Raw genomic sequence first — 19236 nt, 5'->3', positions numbered from 1 at the left:
TGTGTTTGGACTATAGCTGGTCAGGAATTTTCCAGGGAAACAGATTTTTATTAGGAAAATGCCAATTTGTCAAAACAACATTTGTGAAAATATCTCAGTTTCTTTCAACAAACTCCTGACGAAACACAGGCAGGGATCTGATGGAACTTTGCCTGGTTTCCTGCCAGCTCACATGGTGGGCTGCTGGGGAATTTGGGCTTCCAGAGTTCATGGCTGTGGGGCAGCTCTGCCACATGGACTGCCTTGGAATTGGTTACAGCAGGGTTTCTGGCCTCCGTGGTTCTGGGGCAACCCCGCTATGTGGAATGACTTGGGACTGGGGACTGCAGTGTTTCCAGGGTTTGTGGTTCCAGAGCAACCCTGCCATGTGGACTACCCTAGATTCTGGGTCCTCAAGGCTTCCAAGCTCCCTGCCACAGAGCTGGGCTCCTGGGCTCTAGCAGGGGCTCAGCTCTTAGCTCTGCATCAAGATACCTGGTAGCCCTGAGAACCCCAGCAACATTATGACAGATGAAATTATGCCTGATTCTGCTCTTCCTTAAGCCCTGATCTACACTACAAATGTACGTCTGTATAACTACATTGCTCAGAAGTGTGGAAAAGTCACATCTGTGACTGACATCATTAGACTGATCTAACTCCTGGTGTAGTCAGTGCTATGTTGATTGGAGGGCTTCTCCTATCAACCAAGCTACTGGCATTAGGGGAGGTGGAGTTCCTATGCCAACGAGAGAGGGTGTCCTGTTGGCTAGATAGCATCTTCGCTAAGTGCTACAGCAGTGCAGCTGTGCTGCTGCAGCAGTATAAGTGTAGACAACCCCATGTACATTAAGGGTAACCCTGCTGAAGCCAAAAGAGTTGCACTGGTGTATAATTGATTTGAGAAAAAATCATCTCATATGTATCTACTAGGATTAAAACATGGTTTTCTCTCTAACATAGTTATAAAAATATGTTTTAAATGTCAACACAGAGAAGAAACTACACACTATAAGACAGCTTAGCCACAACCATGTTTATTACACAACCTTGCTTAAACACGGATATTTTTGTATTGTAGATGGAGTGAAAAGATATACATGCAATAGATTGGTCATTGTCTGGAAAATGTAATCAGAATCTAGAAACTGATAAAAGAACAGGAGTACTAGTGGCACCTTAGAGACTAACAAATTTATTTGAGCATAAGCTTTCGTGGGCTACATCCCAATTCATCGGATGCATAGAGTGGAACATATAGTAAGGTGATATATATACACATACAGAGAACATGAAAAGGTGGGAGTTGCCCTACCAACTCTAAGAGGCTAATTAATTAAGATGAGCATTTATCAGTAGGAGAGAAAAAATGTTTGTAGTGATAATCAAGATGGCCCATATCAGACAGTTTGACAAGAAGGTGTGAGGATACTTCACATGGGCAAATAGATTCAATGTGTGTAATGGCTCAGCCATTCCCAGTCTGTATTCAAGCCTAAATTGATGGTATCTAGTTTGCATATTAATTCAAGTTCAGCAGTTTCTCTTTGGAGTCTGTTTTTGAAGCTTTTCTGTTGCAAGATTGCCACCTTTAAATCTGTTACTGAGTGACCAGAGAGAATGAAGTGTTCTCCTACTGGTTTTTGAATGGTATGATTCCTGATGTCAGATTTATGTCCATTTATTCTTTTGCATAGAGACTGTCTGGTTTGGCCAATTTACATGGCAGAGGGACATTGCTGGCACATGATGGCATATATCACGTTGGTAGATGTGCAGGTGAAATAGCCCCTGATGGTGTGGCTGATGTGGTTAGATCCTATGATGATGTCACTTGAATAGCTATGTGGACAGAGTTGGCATCGGGCTTTGTTGCAAGGATAGGTTGCTGAGTTAGTGTTTTTTTTCTGTGGGGTGTGGTTGCTGATGAGTATTTGCTTCAGGTTGGGGGGCTGTCTGTAAGTGAGGACAGGTCTGTCTCCTAAGATCTGTGAGAGTGAGGGATCATCTTTCAGGATAGGTTATAGATCTTTGATGATGCACTGAAGAGATTTTAGTTGGGGGATGAAGGTGATAGCTAGTGGCGTTGTGTTATTTTCTTTGTCGGGCCTGTCCTGTAGTGGGTGACTTCTGGGTACTCTTCTGGCTCTATCAATCTGTTTTTTCACTTCAGCAGGTGAGTATTGTAGTTTTAAGAATGCCTAATAGAGATCTTGTAGGTGAATGTCTCTGTCTGAGGGATTGGAGCAAATGCAGTTGTGTCTTGAAAGATGATCCTCACTCTCACAGATCTTGGGAGACAGACCTGTCCTTGCTCCATTGACTTCAATGAGCTTTTTGATCAAGCCTTTAATTCACAGATATATCTGAGGATATGCAATGAGCCCCTCTAGATGTGAAAGATTTTCATCCTACATTTAAATTTTTCAGAAGAATCTAAAGGCTGAAGATTACAAACTGAAATGGAAGAGAAGGGGTTTTGGTTACTGGTGATTGTCCTGGTATTGGAATGCAGAATCCTGATTGAAGGAGGTGAAATACCAAGTAAGTACAATTAACATTTCATCCCAAGGTGATGATGTATGAGCCAATACAAAACTTCTATTGACTTCATATGACCATGCTTCATTCCCTACTCAAAGCAAGGTAATGTATATATGGGAAATATTCTTGGTTTCCAGTGTTCTTTCCCTACATCAGAGTTTTTCTCTCAGAGATACTGGTTGCCAAATAGGCAACTGTTGAATTTGTAGCTTCTCCAATGGAAGTTCTAAGAACTGATCAAACCTTTCCTGAAGTAGAAACCGACTCATGCCCAGTAATTAGAAGCATCATCCAGAAATTGTTATTAAATGGGCAGCCTCTGTCCTTTCTCAGTGAACCTCTCTCCCAAAATGTAGAGTTTCCCATTTCAGGCCAGGAAACCCAGCAGGTCAACACTCTAGTTCTCCTGGAATGTCATACCAGAGATCTCTCTAATCTGGCAGACAAAGACATACGAAGATCTCGTGGATGGAAATGAAGCTTGAAAAATTCAAACTGGAAATAAGGTGTGAATTTTGAATAGTGAGGGTAATTAACCACAGTAAGATTTACCAAGGGATGCAGTAAATTTTGTATCACTTGCAGTCTTTTAAATCAAGTATAGCTGTCTACACCCTGCTCGTTATTGGGCTCGATGAAGGGATCACTAAGTCAGTAGTTCTCAAACTAGGGCTGCCACTTGTTCAGGGAAAGCTCCTGGTGGGCCGGGCCGGTTTCTTTACCTGCTGCATCCGCAGGTTTGGCCGATAGCAGCTTCCAGTGGCCGCAGTTCACCGCTCCAGGCCAACGGAGACTGAAGGAAAGTGGCGCGGGCCAAGGGATGTGCTGGCCACCGCTTCCCACAGAATACATTGGTCTGGAGCAGCGAATCACGGCCAGTGGGATCTGTGATCGGCCGAAACTGTGGAAGTGGCAGGTAAACAAACCGGCCCAGCCCGCCAGGAGCTTTCACTGAAAAAGTGGTGGCCCTTGTTTCAGAACCACTGCACTAAGTGAAATTCTAGGGCCTATGTTAATGAAATTCTTTCGGCCATTCAGTCTGTGAATCTGTACATCTGTGGAGGCAAATCTTTGTCTTAGTTCCTAATGCAGAACAGACATCAAATTTATTCACAGATTTTGATGACCATAGAATATTTCAGGTGGCGTTTAAATTGAAAAAACAAAATTTTTAATATAGTGAACTAATGGTCATCCTTTACATTAACATCCCATTCATAAATGGTTTATAAAGGGTTAGTAAATTACAAAGGGTTCATCCATTTTTCAAATTGTTGGAGCCAAACTGATCATTAGTTTGTTTATAACTGTGGCTTATAACAATTTCTAGTGATATGTTTATAACCACCCATAAGACTAATCCTGTTTGTAACATGCACATAATATTTAGTAGTCATTAATTAACACTTTATATGCCATTGATAAATAAAAACTTAATATCAAGTGTGACCAGAATAATAAAAATCCAGTTGTCCAGTTAGGTCAATTCAACACATATAGTACAGAAAAGCTAACTCTTAGCACTCCCTTCCCTTGCAGTGACTATCCCCAAACAAGCATAACTTTATAAACCAACACTCTTAGCTTCCTTCTATAACAAAGAGCATGTGGAGGCCCTGTGTCTTAAGTTAGCCAACGGGATTTCAATATTGAGAAAGATGACTGCAATATTTGTCTTCAGGAATACCAGTTTCCATATGGGTAGGGTGTTTAAATTTAGGAGATTCCAAATTGAGCGAGCTATGAATTTTAACTTCTGAAAGCCTAGGAGATAAATGACACCGCTATTAAGCTAATAATTTGAATGAGCAGAATACTGAAAACTAACCATGAATAGGACAATACACAAAATCTTGGACTTTGTCTTTAACAGGTACAGGTGAATGTGCTATGAACGTAAAAGAAAGAACGAACTGTGGTTATGCAGGCATTTCAGTAAAAGAATGCGAAACTAGGGGATGTTGTTTTGATGCAAAATACCCTGATGTACCCTGGTGTTTCTATCCTCACCTCAAAACAGGTAACATACCTCTATGAAATGTGTATAATTATCCCATTACTGGAATATATGAAACTAATGGAAGTGGAGAATGATGCTTGTTTTCTCCCCGGCCTCCGTTATGCTTTGTGTGATGCTGGCAAATCCCCTTTTGACAGAACTTCATGGTCTCTTCCTTTATTTTCTTATCTTTCTCTCTTATACACACTCACAGTATCACATGCTGCCCAGTGTGGTTCATCCTTAATTGGTTCCCTGTACTAGTCCTAGTCCAATCTCATGTTTAGTGGACCGTGTGTGCCTGACTCAAAATATCCAACAATGCCTAATGTGGAGAGGGTACTGTGTCAGGTTCCCCCCGGGGTGTCACCTGGAACTGGGGTACCACTGAGCCCTCTCACCCACCAGCCGGGGCTCCCCCTCACACTGTGCTGCTGTGACAAGTTGCCAAGCCCTCCAAGATTGCACTTTCACCAGCATTCTCGTTGCCATTCAGCCTGAGAATCTGTTCATCTGTGGAGGCAAATCTTTGTCAGAAACTAGTTCCTAACGCACAACCACAACGTATTTCAGGTGGCGGCTTAAATTGAAACTACATAATTTTTAAGGCTAGTAGACTAATGGGCATCCTTTATATTAACATTCCATTCATAAATGGTTTAAAATGGTTAATAAATTACCAAGCATTAGTCCATTTTTAGAAATTGTTGGAACCAAACAGGTCATCAGTTTATTCATAGCCTTGGATTATAACAACTTCTACTGAGGTGTATATAACCATCCATAACAGTAATCCTCTTTGTAACATGTGCATAATATCTAGTATTCATTTATTAGCACTTTAAACGCCATGCGTAAATGAAAACTTAATATCAAGTAAGACCAGAATAATAAATATCCAGTAGTCCAGACAGGTCAATTCAACACACATAGTACAGAAAAACTCACTCTTAGCACTCCCTTCCCTTGCAATGACTATCCCCAGAGAAGCAGAACTTTATAAACCAACATTCTTAGCTTCCTTCTTTAACCAAGAGTCTTTAGAAGACCTGTAGTAGTAGGATTTTATGTTTGTATTTCATATAATTAAGAATGAAGAATAAAGAATAATAATGTAGCATGTATTAAATGTATTGGTGCATAATTTGATCATATCCTGCCAGCCACCCATTTTAAATAGCAGAAAGGAATGGGCTGGTGAGTCATTTGGTAAAGATGCCTCAGCCAGATTCTGTAACTGGGCTGATTTCAAGGCAGTAACAGACCTTTTTAGGGTCACCAATTTGTTGTAGGGTTCGAATTTTAAAATACACAATCATGGCATTCTTTTCCTTTTCTTTTTCATTGCAACTTAATGTTTATGTTAGCCAACGGGATTTCAGTATTGAGAAAGATGACTCCAATATTTGTCTTCAAGAATACCAGACTTAGCCTTAGTGTGAGCCATGGGAGCAGGTAAACTACTCTGAAAGGGAACTTTCCTGTCAACAGTGCTGTACGGGTTCCAGGCAGGAAAAGGAAGCAGCAGAGCTATCAAGCGTGCTGGATTTGGCATGACATGTCACATTTCTGCTGAATCCGGCTGTGTGTTTTGCTCTGAGTGGAAGGGTGGAGCTCAATACTTGTAGTTTAGTGTTAGAAGGTGGATTACACTGGAATTGAGGAGAGCATGATTTCAACTCTTACGTCTACCAACTGCAGCTGACATTCCTATGCACTAAAGCAATCAGAGCTGGGCACCCAACTCTCTAAGGCCCTCTTCAGAATCCCACTCTACAATATTATAGTTTGTCAGGTTTTATTTGTAAGAACTGAGATATCATTTCACAATTTCCAGTTTTAATACAGGTAGGGTGTTTAAATTTAGGGGATTCCATTTCGAGAGAGCTATAAATTTCAACTTCTGAAAGCGTAGGAGATAAATGACACTGCTATTAAGCTAATAATTTGAATGAGCAGAGTACTGAAAAGTAACCATGAATAGGACAATACCCAAAATGTTGGACTTTGTCTTTAACAGGTACAGGTGAATGTGGTATGAAGGTAAAAGAAAGAAAGAACTGTGGTTATGCAGGCATCTCAGTAAAAGAATGCGTAAATAAGGGATGTTGTTTTGATGACAAATACCCAGGTGTGCCGTGGTGTTTCTATCCTCACCTCAAAACAGGTAACATACCTCTATGAAATGTGTATAATTATCCCATTACTGGAATATATGAAACTAATGGAAGTGGAGAATGATGCTTGTTTTCTCCCCGGCCTCCGTTATGCTTTGTGTGATGCTGGCAAATCCCCTTTTGACAGAAGTTCATGGTCTCTTCCTTTATTTTCTTATCTTTCTCTCTTTTACACACTCACAGTATCACGTGCTGCCCCGTGTGGTTCATCCTTAAGTGGTTCTCTGTACTAGTCCTAGTCCAGTCTCATGTTTAGTGGACCATGTGTGCCTGACTCAAAATATCCAACAATGCCTAATGTGGAGAGGGGACTGTGTCAGGTTCCCCCCGGGTGTCACCTGGAACTGGGTACCACTGAGCCCTCTCACCCACCACCTGCGGCTCCCCCTCACACTGTGCTGCTGTGACAAGTTGCCAAGCCCTCCAAGATAGCACTTTCACCAGCATTCACATTGCCATTCAGCCTGTGAACCTGTTCCTCTGTGGAGGGAAATCTTTGTCAGAAACTGCCTTAGTTCCTAACGCACAACCACTACATATTTCAGGTGGTGACTTAAATTGAAATCACATAATTTTTAAGGCTAGTGGACTAATGGACATCCCTTATATTAACATTCCTTTCATAAATGTTTTATAAATGGTTAATAAATTACCAAGCATTAGTCCATTTTTAGAAACTGTTGGAACCAAACAGGTCATCAGTTTATTCATAGCCTTGGATTATAACAACTTCTACTGAGGTGTATATAACCATCCATAACAGTAATCCCCTTTGTAACATGAGCATAATAGCTAGTGTTAATTTATTAACACTTTATATGCCATGCATAAATGAAAACTTAATATCAAGTAAGACCAGAATAATAAATATCCAGTAGTCCAGACAGGTCAATTCAACACACATAGTACAGAAAAACTCACTCTTAGCACTCCCTTCCCTTGCAATGACTATCCCCAAACAAGCATAACCAACACTCTTATCTTCCTTCTTTAACCAAGAGTGTTTGGAAGTCCCGTGTCTTACGTTAGCCAACGGGATTTCAGTATTGAGAAAGATGACTCCAATATTTGTCTTCAAGAAAACCAGACTTAGTGTGAGCCATGGGAGCAGGTAAACTACTCTGAACAGGAACTTTCCTGGGAAAACTGTACTGTGTGGGTTCCAGGCAGGAAAAGAAAGTAGCAGAGCTCTCAAGCGTCCTGGATTTGGCATGACGTTTCACATTTCCGCTGTATCAGGCCTTGTGTTCTGCTGTGAGTGGAAGGGTGGTGCTCAATACTTGTAGTTTAGTGTTGGAAGGTGGATTACACTGGAATTGAGAAGAGTAAGATTTCAACACTCACCTCTACTGACTGCGATTGACATTCCTATGCACTAAACTATTGGAGCTGGGCACCCAACTCTCTAAGGCCCTCTGTAAAATCCCACTCTACAGTATTATAGTTTGTCAGGTTTTACTTGCAAGAACTGAGATTTCATTTCTTAATTTACTGGTATTTCTACTGGTAGGATATTTAAATTTGGGGGATTCTATATTGAGAGAGCTATAAATTTCAACTTTTGAAAGCATAGGAGATAAATGACACCACTATTAAGCTAAAAATTTCAATGAGCAGAGTACTGAAAAGTAACCATGAATAGGACAAAACACAAAATCTTGGACTTTGTCTTTAACAGGTACAGGTGAATGTGGTATGAACGTAAAAGAAAGAAAGGACTGTGGTTATGCAGGCATTTCAGTAAAAGAATGCGTAACTAAGGGATGTTGTTTTGATGCAAGATACACAGGTGTTCCGTGGTGTTTCTATCCTCACCTCAAAAAAGGTAACATACATCTATCTATGAAATGTCTATAAATATCCCATTACTTGAATATATGAAACTAATGGAAGTGAAGAATGATGCTTGTTTTCTCCCCGGCCTGCGTTATGGTTTGTGTGATGCTGGCAAATCGCTTTTTGACAGAACTTCATGGTCTCTTCCTTTATTTTCTTATCTTTCTCTCTTATACACACTCACAGTATCACATGCTGCCCAGTGTGGTTCATCCTTTATTGGTTCCCTGTACTAGTCCTAGTCCAATCTCATGGTTTAGTGGACCATGTGTGCCTGACTCAACATATCCAATAATGCCTAATGTGAAGAGGATACCCTTAGATACCGCATGAGCCAGCTCCCGTTAACATCAATAGGAAATTTCATTTAATGTTATTTAGATTAAAAATCTAAATGTTTTCCATGAACATTTTTATTGGAAAACATTTTAACAATTTTTTGTGACCAGCTTTAATGCAAGCATCAAAAGTGTTCCCTAGTACTTCATTCCCTACTCAAAGCCAGGCCATGTATCAATGTGAAATATTATTGGTTTCCAGTGTTCCCTCCCTACGTCAGACTTTTGTTCTCTTGCAGACTTACTGGCTGCCAAATAGGAAACCATAGTATTTGTATCTTCACCAATGAAAGTTCAAAGAAATGATCAAACCTTTCCTTTAGTAGTCTCATGCCCAATAATTAGAAGCATCGTCAGCAAATGGTTAGTAAATGGGCAGCCTCTGGTCCCTTCTCAGTAAACCTCTCTCCCAAAATGTAGTTTCCCTTTTCAGGCCAGGAAACCCAGCAGGTCACTCTCCTAAAGTTACACTCTGCATCACCTGTAACGTGGTAGATTTCTCTAATCTGGCAGACAAAAGAATAGCAAGATCCAGTGGCTGGAACTGAAGCCTGAAAAATTGAAACTGGAAATAAGGTGTGAATTTTGAATAGCGATGGTATTAACCACTGAAAGAGATTTACCAAGAGATGCAGTAAATGTTTTATCACTTGCAGTCTTTTAAATCAAGTATAGCTGTCCACACTCTGCTTTTTATTGGACTCAATGAAGGGATCACTAGGTGAAATTCCAGGGCCTACGTTACAAAGAAGATTTTAATGGAGCCTTTTGGCCATTCAGCCTGTGAATCTGTACATCTGTGAAGACAAATCTTTGTCAGAAACTGCCTTAGTCCCTAATGCACAACAGACTTCAACTTTATTCTCAGGATTTTGATGACCAGAGTGTATTTCAGGTGGCAGCCTAAACTGGAACCACATAATTTTTAAGACTAGTGGACTAATGCTCATCCTTTGCATTAACATTCCATTCATAAATGATTTATAAAGGTTTAATAAATTACCAAGGGTTAATCCGTTTTTAGAACTTGTTGGAGGCAAACAGGTCATTAGTTTGTTTACAACCATGGCTTATAACAACTTCTACTGATGTGTTTATAACCCATCCATAACACTAATCCTGTTTGTAACATGCTCATAACATCTAGTGTTCATTTATTAACACTTTATATCCCGTTGATGAATGATAATATCAAGTGAGACAAGAATAATAAATATCCAGTAGTCCAGACAGGTCAATTCAACACACATAGTACAGAAAATCTCACTCTTAGCACTCCCTTCCTTTGCAGTGACTATCCCCAGAAAAGCAGAACTTTATAAACAAACACTGTTAGCTTCCTTCTTTAACCAAAAGTGTGTGGAAGTCCTGTGTCTTACGTTAGCTAAGAGGATTACATTAATGAAAAATATGACTCCCAATATTGGTCTTCAAAAATACCAGTCTTAATTTAATTTAATTTAGATTAAAAATCTAAATGTTTTCATGAACATTTTAATTGACCAGCTTTACTGCTGGTTGGAAACTTGAAAGTAGGGAGAATAGTAAAAAAAAAGGTAAAAAAAGTCATGGTTTAGCATTAGAATAACTTTTCAGCTAGCTGTAGTGATTTTTTCATCTTCATTAACCTGAAAAATAGAGAATATTGTATGGGCATCTCAGTTATCTCTTCCCTATGCAGATATATGACATACATTTGTTTCATCTTCCTGTATTGGTTTATGTGCATATGATAGATACCAGGGGTCGGCAACTTTTCAGAAGTGCTATGCCAAGTCTTCATTTATTCACTTTAATTTAAGGTTTCATGTGCCGGTAATACATTTTAACATTTTTAGAAGGTCTCTCTCTATAAGTCTATATACTATATAACTAAACTATTGTTGTATTATAAAATAATCAAGGTTTTCAAAATGTTTAAGAAGCTTCATTTAAAATTAAATTAAAATGTTGATCTCATGCCGCCGGCCTGCTCAGCCCGCTGCTGGTCTGGAGTTCCATTCACCTAGGCCAGCAGCGGACTGAGCGGGGCCTGCGGCCGGGACCCCAGACCAGCAGTGGGCTGAGCGGCTCAGTCCGCTGCGGCTCAGGGGTTCCATCTGCCGGCTCCTGCTAGCCAGGATCCCAGCTGCCGGTCCCGCTCACCCCGCTGCCAGTCTGGGGTCCCGGCCCTGCCCACATACAGTGGGTACCTACCTTCTCCCTGGTTCTGGCACATTCTGTTCCTCTCTCTCTGCACCGAGCTGAGGGTGGGGGTGCACTGAGCACAGGGCTGGGGGTGAAGGAGCAGGCTGGGGGTTGGGGTGCAGGGTCTGGCCCAGGAGCTAGAATGAGGGAGGGGGCTCAGGATTGGGGCAGGAGGTTTGGGTGTGGAGCGCTTACCTGGGCAGCTCCCATTTAGTGCAAGGGGTTCAGGTGGGAATGTGTGGGGGAGATGCAGGAGCTCCCGTTTGGTGCTCAGGGTGGGGATGGGGATGTGGGGAGTGCAAGAGTCAGGATGTGGGGGGTGCATGGGGTGTGGGAGGGTGCAAGAGTCAGGGCAGAAGGCTGGGGGCATGTGAGGGGGGTGCAGCCAGATGTCAGGATATGGAGTATGGAGGGCCTGGGTATGTGTGGGGGTGCCAGAGACAGGGCTAGGGTCGTGGGGGGGGCAGTGAAGGAGTCAAGCAGAGGGCTGGGTGTGTGTGCGGGGCTGCAGGCTCAGGGCAGAGGGCTGGGTGTGTGTGCGGGAGGTCAGAGCAGAGGGCTGGGGCTGTGGACTGGGATCGTGGGGTGCTCACGGCAGGGGGCTGGAGGGGATATGCCCCCCTTCCCCAAGCCCTGCCCCCGCTTCTTCTCTGCCTCCTCCAGAAGCAGCGAGCACACTGACTCCACTCGTCCCCCAGCCCTTCCCTAGCAAGGGCCATCAGCTGATCGGCTGGCAGAGAGGGAGGGTCAGAGAGGAGGAGGAGGGGCAGGAACCCAGCACACTGCGGGAAGAGGCAGGGGAGCTGGCAGGACCAAGCTTTTGCCCCCTGCCCCCGCGGGTGGGGGCAAGGGGGCGGAGGGCAGAGAAGAGCGGGCCGGGCCGGGCTGGGCAGGATTTTTAATGGCATGCTGCTGCCTGCCAGGACTATAGCAGACAGCAGCATGCCATTAAAAATCGGCTCACGTGCCATCTTTGGCACGCGTGCCACAGGTTGCCGACCCCTGATATATACTGATATATTGTTCTGCTGCTGGCCCTCTACAGCTAGGATCCTGTGTCCTCCAGTAGCCATCAGCACAAATCTCAGATGAAAGGCACAAAAAGTTGGTGCAGATTCCAGTTGTGGCATCCCAGCCTTTATGCAACTGCCACTGTCAGGGCCTCTGCTCTGATCTTACTCACCTCCTGGGTATAACAGAACTAAAGAAAAAGAAAATCTTGATACACTCCTTCTATTAGACCAACTGAACTGTGTACAGTCATCTGAGGATGTGTAGAAGGGGACTGTTGTGTTGAACAATTGCCTGATATACACCTCTCAATTTGTCACAGCTTTGCTGCTTTAAGATTCAGAAAAATACTTTTCATTGACCTGTAGACTTGATGGGAAAATCTGACTCTAAAATATTGGTTTTCTCTTTTTTTTCTACCCTCAGATTCTTAAAGAAAATCTACCCCAGAAACATACACCAGGAACTTCTCTGTCAATAGAACTACAGTCGAACCCATTTATCTCGACCTCGGTTAACTTGCCAATCGTATTAAGTCGACGTTTTAGAAGTGGAACCGCCAAATTCTCTCTTTGTCTTAGCATTTTCTCATCGGTTATGTCAGTTCTTTTATGTCGTCATACCCTAATATCTCGAGCACAAAAGAGGGCCAAATTTGCCACTTAACGTCCGTTATCTCGATCCCCATGACCAATCGTGCATCTTATATATTAGTATATAAATAAAAATGATCGTACTTGGTTCACTGCGCATGTGCTGAGTTCACGTAGCACGTGATCATGGTCCGTATGGTCGTTCACTCCCATGCCAGTTCACTCACTCTTGTTGATCTTGTCTGAAGGATAACATGCTGTAGCTATTCTGTTTATTTTTTCCCTTCTAAAAATGTCTGGAGGTGTTAAGAGAAAACTGGACAATCAGTCAATAGAGAAAAAGTATGAAATCATACTGCAGCTAGAAAAAGGAACAAAACCGGCAGACCTTAGTCGTCAGCATGGCATTCCAGCAAACACCATTTCAGGATGGAAAAAGAAGGCCGACGTGAAAAAGCAAATGTACGAGAAGTCTGTCTTTGATCCAGCAAGAAAAAAACTTAGAGTGGCTGAGCACAAAGATGTCGACGATGCACTGTTTCAATGGTTCACAAATACACGAGCAACAAACCTTCCCGTCAATGGTCCCTTGCTGATGGAGAAGGCGGACATCCTTGCTGCAAAGCTAGGACACCCTGACTTTAAAGCAAGTCAGGGGTGGCTGGATCGTTTCAAAAAGAGGCACAACATTGTCTTCAAAGCAATTTGTGGAGAGAGCGCTGCGGTTCAACAGGAACAAGTGGATTCATGGCTGAAGACTCAAATGCGCACAATTTTGGATACCTATGAGACTCGGAACATTTTTAATGCTGATGAAACTGGGGTGTTTTGGAAATGCCTTCCAGACAAGATTATGGCGTTTCGTGGGGAGGCTTGTCACGGTGGAAAAAAGTCGAAGGACCGACTTACAGTGCTAGTTGCTGCTAACATGGATGGAAGCCAAAAACTCCCGCTCTACGTTATAGGAAAGTCCAAGAATCCCAGATGCTTTAAGCAGACCAAAGTTCTCCAATGTGATTACGATGGCCAGCCAAGCGCCTGGATCACAGGAGATCTATTCAGTGCATGGGTGAAAAAGTGGGACAGGAAGTTCCAAGCAGAGAAAAGGAAGGTGGCACTGATCGTGGACAACTGTAGAGCTCATCCGGATGTTCCTGGTCTCAAGGCCATTAAGATCTTTTACCTCCCACCTAACACAACGAGTAAGCTCCAACCAATGGACCAGGGGATAATCCAAGTGCTTAAGGTGTACTACAGGAAAATGTTGATGCACCAATACCTGCTCCATGATGAAAAGAAGGCACAGTACACCCCTTCCCTTCTAGATGCAATGAACTTCCTGAGATCAGCCTGGAATGACGTGAAGAAGGAAACAATCTCAAACTGCTGGATGCACTGCGTCATTCATGATATTTCCGGTGATGAGTTTCAGGCACAGTGCCGTGCAGCCACAGAAGAACTCGCGGAAGTGGCGGGAAAATCAAGCCTTACAGATGCTATCTTGGAAGAGGAGGCACAGGAGTTAGCCATCACTGTCCAGGAATTCCGAGATTACATAGAAATCGACAAAGACGTCGTTACTGATGGCGTGATCACCGATGAAGACATTGTATCAAGTGTGCAGTCAGCACAGGCAAGCACATCTGCATGCGGCAATGACAAAGAAGATGAAGAAGATGCGGACGAAGATTTGGAACCAATTCCCTCAGCTGGTGAGGTGGTAGAAATGCTACAGAAAATTCGACGGTATGGTTCTTTTGTAGGAGAGGAAACTGTTTTAGACAGCATAAATAATATTGAAGCATTTGTTTTCAAGCAGACTGTTAAAGGCAAAAAGCAACAAAGCATTTTAGACTTTGTAAAGAAACCATAGTAACCGCGTGTACGATACTTTTCAGAGCTGTGTCAGAGTGAAATGACTCGCGAATTTAATTTTGACACTGGTTAGCTTTTTGTAAAAACGAACTACACCCCGCACGTTTTTTGTGATTTTGTGATTTTGTGAGCGATCTTTGTGTTTGCAATGTTGGAGAATATAATAAAAGTTTGTATCGAGAATCGACGGTGGTTTGTATTGTATACTGGTAAATCTCTGCTGTTAGTTGGTGCACATATGCCTTTTGTTGTTAGCAAACATGTATGTACATTTTTATAGCATGCCGAACGCTTCATCTCATTTATTAACGCACATCATGTACATAAAGAAATTTCAAGCACATGTTAATATATTGCTGCCATATTGGTTTTCGTTTATCTCGATCATCGGTTATCTCGACGCTTTTTGGCAAACCCCTAGGCCGGCAACATAACCGGGTTCAACTGTATTGACGAAGGAATGTGTTTAAATCTTGCGATTTCTACTCTATAATAATTTTGATTTCCAGATCATTCCTGTCTTATACAATGACACAGTTAATTACTGGATGGGGATGGGGTTTGGGTACCAACTCATTTTTAAAAAAAATCCTCTTCACTGGTTTAATATTGGGCAACTGTTTATCATTTTCAATAAATCCAAATAAAATATATAAATGGTGTGTTGCATACCAGTTTGTTTTTAATATTCCGAATGTTTCCTCTTCCTTCCAAAATTATATCCCTGATTCTCCACTTTGTCTGTGCTGCATAATGGGGAGTGGTGGCCTCAGAAAGCTGGCTGCAACTCCCTGATCCCTGACCGCTCACACCAGGGGAAGTCAGAACAGCAGAAGACCTGCTTCAACTTCTGCCCTTGGCACAAGCTAAGCTCACACCACAGGGGGAACCAGACATAGGTGGAGCCCCACTCTACTGGGTCCCCATAATAAGAACATCAGAATGGCCACACTGGGTCAGACCAACGGTCCATCTAGCCCAGCATCCCGCCTTGTGACAGTAGCTGGTGCCTGGTCCAATCCCAGCTTCTAGCAGTCAGAGGCTTAAGGACACCTGGAGCATGGGGTTGTGTCCCTGACTATCTTGACTAATAGCTATTGATGGAACTGTCTTCCATGCACTTATCTAATTCTTTTTTTTAATACTGTTATAGTTTGGGCCTTCACAACATCCCCTGGCAACAAGTTCCACAAGTTCACTGTGTGTTGTGTGAAGATGTACTTCCTTTTGTTTGTTTTAAACCTGCCGCCCATTAATTTCATTGGGTGATCCCTGGTACTTGTGTCATGTGCAGGGGTAAATAACACTTCCACATTCACTTTCTTCACACCATTCATGATTTTATAGACTTCTACCATATTCCTGGCCCTTAGTTGTCTTTAAACTGAACAGTCCCAGTTGTCTTAAACTCTCATCATATGGAAGGTGTTCCATACATCTAGTCATTTTTGTTGCCCTTCTTTGTACTTTTTAAAATTCTAATACCTTTTTTGAGATGGAATGACCAGAATAGCGCACAGTATTCAATGTGTGGACATCCCATGGATTTATATCATCTCCGGAGGCGGAGATGAGCTGGGGAGGGGAGTGGTTCCCTTGTGCATTCCCCAGGTTACCGGCTGCGGCGCGGGCAGCCTTCCTCACGCCCGCCGCCCTAGCTCACCTCTGCCTCCATCTCCCTGAGGCCTGAGCGTGAAGCTGCCGCACCGCTTCAGAGGCCTCCCAGGCTTCCCGTGCAAACAGCTGATTTGCAGAAAACGGGGGGTCTGCAAGCTCGGCCTGACCCGGTGCTCCAGGTGCTGCACGGCGGCGGCGTGGCCCGGCTCCAGCTGAGCGGCGTGGCTGTAGTGCCGCCAGCCACCTCCAGGCAGTGCAATAAGGGAGCATGGAGTGGGGGGGTTGGATAGCGGGCAGGGGAGTTCAGAGGGGTGGTCAGGGGTGAGTGGGTTGATAGGGGTCGGGGCGGTCAGAGGGTGGGGAATAGGGGGGTTGAATGGGGGCAAGGGTCCCAAGGGAGCCATCAGGAAGGAGGCAGAGGTTGGATGGGGTGGCGGAGGGCAGTCAGGGGACAGGGAAGGGAGGTGGATGGGGAAGGGGTCCCGGGGGGGGGCACCAAGGAACGTGGGGGGTTGGATAGGGCAGGAGTCCTGGGGGGGGCACGACCCCCTCATGGGGTGAGGAGGGAACCAGTTAAGATTTTGACAGCTCATCACTGGCTGGGGGGGTGGGGGGCTGAGGAGTTGAGCGGGCAGGCAGTGGCAGGGGGTGAGTAGGCGAGCCGAGGAAGTGGGGGCTGAGAAGGCAAGTGGGGGGACAGGCAAGCTGGGGAGGTGGGGGGCTGAGGAGGTGAGCGGGTGGCGGGGTGGTGGGGGTCTGAGGTGGCGAGCTACGAGTCGGTGGCTGACTTGTTCTATTGATCTGGTCTGGCTCCCATCCCCTTTCATAGACTCATAGACTCATAGACTTTAAGGTCAGAAGGGACCATTATGATCATCTAGTCCGACCTCCTGCACAATGCAGGCCACACAATCTCACCCATCCACTCCTGTAGCAAACACTTAGCCTATGTCTGAGTTACTGAAGTCCTCAAATCGTGGTTTGAAGACCTCAAGCTGCAGAGAATCCTCCAGCAAGTGACCCGTGCCTCATGCTGCAGAGGAAGGCGAAAAACCTCCAGGGCCTCTGCCAATCTGCCCTGGAGGAAAATTCCTTCCTGACCCCAAATATGGCGATCAGTTAAACCCTGAGCATATGGGCAAGACTCACCAGCCAGCACCCAGGAAAGAATTCTCTGTAGTAACTCAGATCCCACCCCATCTAACATCCCATCACATATCACTGGACATACTTACCTGCTGATAATCAAATATCAATTGCCAAATGAATTGCCAAAATCTCATCATACCATCCCCCTCCATAAACTTATCAAGCTTAGTCTTAAAGCCAGATATGTCTTTTGCCCCCACTACTCCCCTTGGAAGGCTGTTCCAGAACTTCATTCCTCTAATGGTTAGAAACCTTCGTCTAATTTCAAGTCTAAACTTCCTAGTGTTCAGTTTATATCCATTTGTTCTTGTGTCCACATTGGTACTAAGCTTAAATAATTCCTCTCCCTCCCTAATATTTATCCCTCAGCCTTCTTTTGGTTAGGCTAAACAAGCCAAGCTCTTTGAGTCTCCTTTCATATGATAGGTTTTCCATTCCTCGGATCATCCTAGTAGCCCTTCTCTGTACCTGTTCCAGTTTGAATTCATCCTTCTTAAACATGGGAGACCAGAACTGCACACAGTATTCCAGATGAGGCCTCACCATTGCCTTGTATAACGGTACTAACACCTCCTTATCTTTGCTGGAAATACCTCGCCTGATGCATCCTAACACTGCATTAGCTTTTTTAACGGCCATATCACATTGGCGGCTCATAGTCATCTGTGATCAACCAATACTCCGAGGTCCTTCTCCTCCTCTGTTACTTGCAACTGATGTGGCCCCAAATTATAACTAAAATTCTTGTTGTTAATCTCTAAATGCATGACCTTGCACTTTTCACTATTAAATTTCATCCTATTACTATTACTCCAGTTTACAAGGTCATCCAGATCTTCCTGTATGATATCCCGGTCCTTCTCTGTGTTAGCAATACCTCCCAGCATTGTGTCATCTGCAAACTTTATTAGCACATTCCCACTTTTTGTGCCAAGGTCAGTAATAAAGAGATTAAATAAGATTGGTCCCAAAACTGATCCCTGAGGAACTCCACTAGTAACCTCCTTACAGTCTGACAGTTCACCTTTCAGTACAACCCATTGTAGTTTCCCCTTTAACCAGTTCCTTATACACCTTTCAATTTTCATATTGATCCCCATCTTTTCCAATTTAATTAATAATTCCCCATGTGGAACCATATCAAACTGCCTTACTGAAATCAAGGTAAATTAGATTGACTGCGTTTCCTTTGTCTAAAAAATCTGTTACCTTCTCAAAGAAGGAGATCAGGTTGGTTTGGCACGATCTACCTTTTGTAAAACCATGTTGTATTTTGTCCCAATTACCATTGACCTCAATGTCCTTAACTACTTTCTCCTTCAAATTTTTTTCCAAGACCTTACATACTACAGATGTCAAACTAACAGGCCTATAGTTACTTGGATCGCTTTTTTCCCCTTTCTTAAAAAAGGGAACTATGTTAGCAATTCTCCAGTCGTACAGTACAACCCCTGAGTTTACTGATTCATTAAAAATTCTTGCTAATGGGCTTGCAATTTCATGTGCCAGTTCCTTTAATATTCTTGGATGAAGATTATCTGGGCTCTCCGATTTTGTCCCATTAAGCTGTTCGAGTTTGGCTTCTACCTCGGATGTGGTAATATCTACCTCCATATCCTCATTCCCATTTGTCATCCTACCATTATCCCTAAGCACCTCATTAGCCTCATTAAAGACTGAGACAAAGTATTTGTTTAGATATTGGGCCATGCCTAGATTATCCTTAACCTCCATTCTATCCTCAGTGTTTAGCGGTCCCACTTCTTCTTTCTTTGTTTTCTTCTAATTTATATAGCTATAGAACCTTTTCCTATTGGTTTTAATTCCCTTTGCAAGTTCCAACTCTACGTGGCTTTTGGCCTTTCTCATTTTATCCCTACATGTTCTGACCTGCAGCTGTCTGGAGGTGCTGCCTTCCACACCTTCCTCAG

At 43.4% G+C, this 19236-nt stretch overlaps 1 protein-coding gene across 1 annotated transcript; it reads left to right on the top strand.

Moving 5' to 3' along the window:
* The first annotated feature begins 2441 nt into the window (after nt 1-2441).
* LOC123355338 (trefoil factor 2-like) lies at nt 2442-12505 on the top strand. The gene is made up of 5 exons (XM_044997723.1): nt 2442-2523; nt 4397-4543; nt 6543-6689; nt 8378-8524; nt 12498-12505. The coding sequence occupies exons 1-5, from the start codon at nt 2442-2444 to the stop codon at nt 12503-12505; spliced, it is 531 nt and encodes a 176-aa protein (XP_044853658.1).
* Nucleotides 12506-19236: the final 6731 nt, after the last annotated feature.

The sequence above is a fragment of the Mauremys mutica genome, chromosome 1 (genome assembly GCF_020497125.1).
Source record: "Mauremys mutica isolate MM-2020 ecotype Southern chromosome 1, ASM2049712v1, whole genome shotgun sequence".
NCBI classification, from domain to species: domain Eukaryota; kingdom Metazoa; phylum Chordata; order Testudines; family Geoemydidae; genus Mauremys; species Mauremys mutica.
The sequence above is the reverse complement of the archived record's forward strand: the minus strand, read 5'-3'. Positions and strand labels throughout refer to the sequence as shown.

What these genes read in the sequence shown, in the direction of transcription:
- LOC123355338 (XM_044997723.1), top strand. Translation starts at nt 2,442, where the DNA reads ATGGAAGAGAAGGGGTTTTGGTTACTGGTGATTGTCCTGGTATTGGAA. An exon ending in TGAAGGAGGTGAAATACCAA is followed by an intron (nt 2,524 to 4,396) that starts GTAAGTACAATT and finishes TGTCTTTAACAG; the next exon opens with GTACAGGTGAATGTGCTATG. An exon ending in CTATCCTCACCTCAAAACAG is followed by an intron (nt 6,690 to 8,377) that starts GTAACATACCTC and finishes TGTCTTTAACAG; the next exon opens with GTACAGGTGAATGTGGTATG.